This window comes from Anarrhichthys ocellatus, unplaced genomic scaffold (genome assembly GCF_004355925.1).
Source record: "Anarrhichthys ocellatus isolate YVR2014 unplaced genomic scaffold, GSC_Weel_1.0 scaffold202, whole genome shotgun sequence".
Lineage (NCBI taxonomy): Eukaryota > Metazoa > Chordata > Actinopteri > Perciformes > Anarhichadidae > Anarrhichthys > Anarrhichthys ocellatus.
Window position 1 is genome coordinate 193,074 of NW_022280232.1, and position 3,968 is coordinate 197,041.

General features: G+C 41.6%; 1 protein-coding gene across 3 annotated transcripts in view; it reads left to right on the top strand.

The window, feature by feature from the left end:
- The first annotated feature begins 1,662 nt into the window (after positions 1-1,662).
- The window catches only part of LOC116400768 (drebrin-like protein B), a 9,438-nt gene continuing 7,132 nt past the window's right edge, over positions 1,663-3,968 (top strand). For 2 of the 3 annotated variants that reach the window (XM_031878784.1, XM_031878785.1), the window contains exons 1-2: positions 1,663-1,823; positions 3,416-3,471. In XM_031878784.1, coding sequence (XP_031734644.1) covers positions 1,741-1,823; positions 3,416-3,471 — 139 coding nt within the window. In that variant the 5' untranslated portion in view covers positions 1,663-1,740. The remainder of the gene's footprint in view (positions 1,824-3,415; positions 3,472-3,968) is intronic. The other variant, XM_031878786.1, reaches the window with a different exon arrangement.

Here is a 3,968-nt window from a genome sequence, read left to right on the forward strand (position 1 = left end):
GGGGGGGGGGGGGGGGGGGGGGGGGGGGGGGGTTGAGGTTTGAGAGTCTGAGGAGAGGAAATCCCTCTTTTGTTTCCAACAACATTCTGTGTGTTTGTGGCTCAGGCCTGAGGATGAATACGTGGCTATGTATATATGTGTCTGTATATATATAATATACTGCTAGCAACTTGTAAGTGAGTAGAATCATTTTGTGATGTTAGCTTCATTCATCACTCAGTGATGGTGACAACAAACCATCTTTTGTTGTTTGCCAACTGAAAAGAGGACAAAGAAGAAGAGAGTTGTGGTTCAGGTGTCTCACTGTGGACAAACTTAACTTTTTAAAAACGTTTTACTGTCCTACATCTCAAAGGTACATATTGTACTTTTTACTGTACTACATCTCAGAGGTACATATTGACCCCTGAAGCTCCACAGGGAGGTGATGGGTCTAGTAACCAGCGATGTTTCGGCCGTTCGATCCTCAAATGAAACAAGAAATCAATGTTCATGTTTAACACACAACAAAAGATCGTGTTGTGTTCATGTAACAAGTGGAAAATTAATACTTTTTCTGAACCGCAGATATGTTCCTTCATCAGTAAACGAGAACATCAGAGAGAAGATGGTTATTCTTAATGCTTGTCATCGGTGCCACCGGGTCAGATTCTGGTGAAACCAGATGAAATCATGCAGGTTCACCAGAAACTCCTTCAGCTCAGACTCCAGCGGGGCCTCCAGCAGAGACCGGTCTACCGTGGACAGACCCAGATCCTCCAGCAGACCGTTCCACCATGGACAGACCCAGATCCTCCAGCAGAGACCGTTCCACTGTGGACAGACCCGGATCCTCCAGCAGAGACCGTTCCACCATGGACAGACCCAGATCCTCCATCAGAGACCGTTCCACCGTGGACAGACCCAGATCCTCCAGCAGAGACCGGTCTACCGTGGACAGACCCAGATCCAGACCTGGACCTGAGATGTTGAGAGCTGGACTGTTAAAAATAGTTCTTGTAGTTTAGTGTTGAGACCCATTCTGTCTCATGCCTCCTCCTCTAGTGGTTAAAGTATTTGCTTTGTTAAAACTCTCCCTAGTGGTCAGATGTGTACATTCTATGTACTTTGTACAGGTGTGTGACATGTCAGCTCCCTACGAAGATATAAATTTATTTTCTGAGCAAAATAACAGAACAATTCTTACTTTCAGGTGATTATACACTGGTTAAAACAGAGTTCTGAGTATTGTATTCAATTTCAGCCAATTATTAATGTTACACACAGTTCCTTTAACACACCAAAATATACCACAAGTCTGCCAGAGGGAGCAGTGCATTATGGGTAATGTAGGCGATGATTGTGTGGAATAAAACATGAGAACTGTGGTTCTGCTGTATCAATTTCGATACTTTGTTCATTAAACCCTTCATCGTGAGTCTGATGATGTCATAGACTGACTCCTCTTCCTCCTTCCCCAGTGAGACCAGAGCACACACACACAAACACACACACAGGGCAGTGTGTGGAGAATAATTGTAATAAATGTGTTTTATCATGTTGATGAATGAATGTTCGTCAGAGGGAGCAGCTTCTCAAGGAATGAGGCTCATCAGGTTTCACTGGTTTCACTGGTTTCACTGTTCAGAGTCAAGCAGGATCTGGTGGAGTAAAATCAGAATAAATCACAGAGTCAGAGGTTCTGCTGTGAAGAGTTAAGACTAAGGTAGATTTTGTGGTAAATGAGGAAGCCTGAAGACGATGGCAGTGAATATGAGTAAGAACGGTACATCACTCATGGACGCTTATAAAGAAGTCGTGGATGGAAAGGTGGACACAAACTGGTGAGCTGTCTCTGATTATGACTTAGTGACATGTTATACTGCTGACAAGTTAACCTGCAAACAAATTAACCTGCTGACTTGTTAACCTGCTGACACGTTAACCTATTGACAAGTTAACCTGCTAACAAGTTAACCTACTGACAAGTTAACCTGCTGACATGTTAACCTGCTGACAAGTCAACCTGCTGACAAGTCAACCTATTGACATGTTTACCTAATGAAAAGTTAACCTACTGACATGTTAACCTACTGACAAGATAACCTGCTGACAAGTCAACCTATTGACATGTTAACCTACTGAGAGGTTAACCTAATGAAAAATTAACCTACTGACATGGTAAACTACTGATAGTCAACCTGCTGACATGTTAGCCTGCTGACATGTTAACCTACTGACAAGTTAACCTGCTGACATGTTAACCTACTGACAAGTTAATCTGCTGACATGTTAACCTGCTGACAAGTTAAACTACTGACAAGTCAACCTGCTGACAAGTCAACCTATTGACATTTTAACCTAATTACATGTTAAACTACTGACAGTCAACCTGCTGACAAGTTAACCTGCTGACAAGTTAACCTACTGACATGTTAAACTACTGATAGTCAACCTTCTGACATGTTAAACTACTGACAAGTCAACCTGCTGACATGTTAACCTACTGACATGTTAACCTACTGACATGTTAAACTACTGACAAGTTAACCTGCTGACAAGTTAACCTAATGAAACATTAACCTAATGACAAGTTACACTACTGACAAGTCAACCTGCTGACAWGTTAACCTGCTGACAAGTCAACCTATTGACATGTTTACCTAATGAAAAGTTAACCTACTGACATGTTAACCTACTGACAAGATAACCTGCTGACAAGTCAACCTATTGACATGTTAACCTACTGACAAGTTAACCTAATGAAAAATTAACCTGCTGMCATGTTAAMCTRCTGACATGTTAACCTRCTGACATGTTAAMCTACTGACAAGTTAACCTGCTGACATGTTAGCCTGCTGACATGTTAACCTACTGACAAGTTAACCTGCTGACATGTTAACCTACTGACAAGTTAACCTGCTGACAAGTTAACCTACTGACATGTTAAACTACTGATAGTCAACCTGCTGACAAGTTAAACTACTGACATGTTAACCTGCTGACATGTTAACCTAGTGACATGTTAACCTATTGACAAGTTAAACTGCTAAAAAGTCAACCTGCTGACAAGATAAACTACTGACATGTTAACCTGCTGACATGTTAACCTAGTGACATGTTAACCTGCTGACATGTTAACCTTCTAACATGTTAACCTCCTGACATGCTAACCTAATGACATGTTAATCTGCTAACATGTTAACCTTCTAACATGTTAACATTCTAACATGCTAACCTGCTGACATGCTAACCCTGCTGACATGTTAACATGCTAACATGTTAACCTCCTGACATGTTAACCTGCTGACATGCTAACCTGCTGACATGCTAACCTGCTAACATGTTAATCTGCTGACATGCTAACCTCCTGATATGCTAACCTGCTGACATGCTAACCTACTGACATGCTAACCTGCTCACTGTGTATTTTCAGGGCGCTCTTCACTTATGAAGGGAACAGTAATGATATTCGTCTGGCACATAAGGGAGGTAAGATCTGATCGATGTACTCTGTAATGGACAGCAATAAAAAGTACACACAAATTCTCAGTTGCATGCAGTGAAAATACATGTTGTCCAGTGAATCGTCTGATGTATTATTATAACTTACAATACCGAAGGATAGATGTAACTGCTTCTCCTAACTGATAGATATAGTCAGCTAGTTGAGTCCAACATAGGGGTTGGGCCCCTCCAAAGGGTCACCAGATCAGTCTGAGGGGTCCTGAGATGATTAATGGAGTAAATGTACTTAGTTACTTTCCACCACATTAAACTCAGCTAACTGCTGATTCATGTTTCCACACTGAGAGCTGGTTTGTCCGTATTGTATAATGTCACATGAACGTATCTTTGTCCTCCACTGAAAACTAAAACTATCACCAGCTGATGAGGAAGGACGACCTTTTTAATGTTTTTGCTCACTCGTGTTGTTGTTGTTGTGTGTGTGTGTGTGTGTGTGTGTGTGTGTGTGTGTGTGTGTGTGT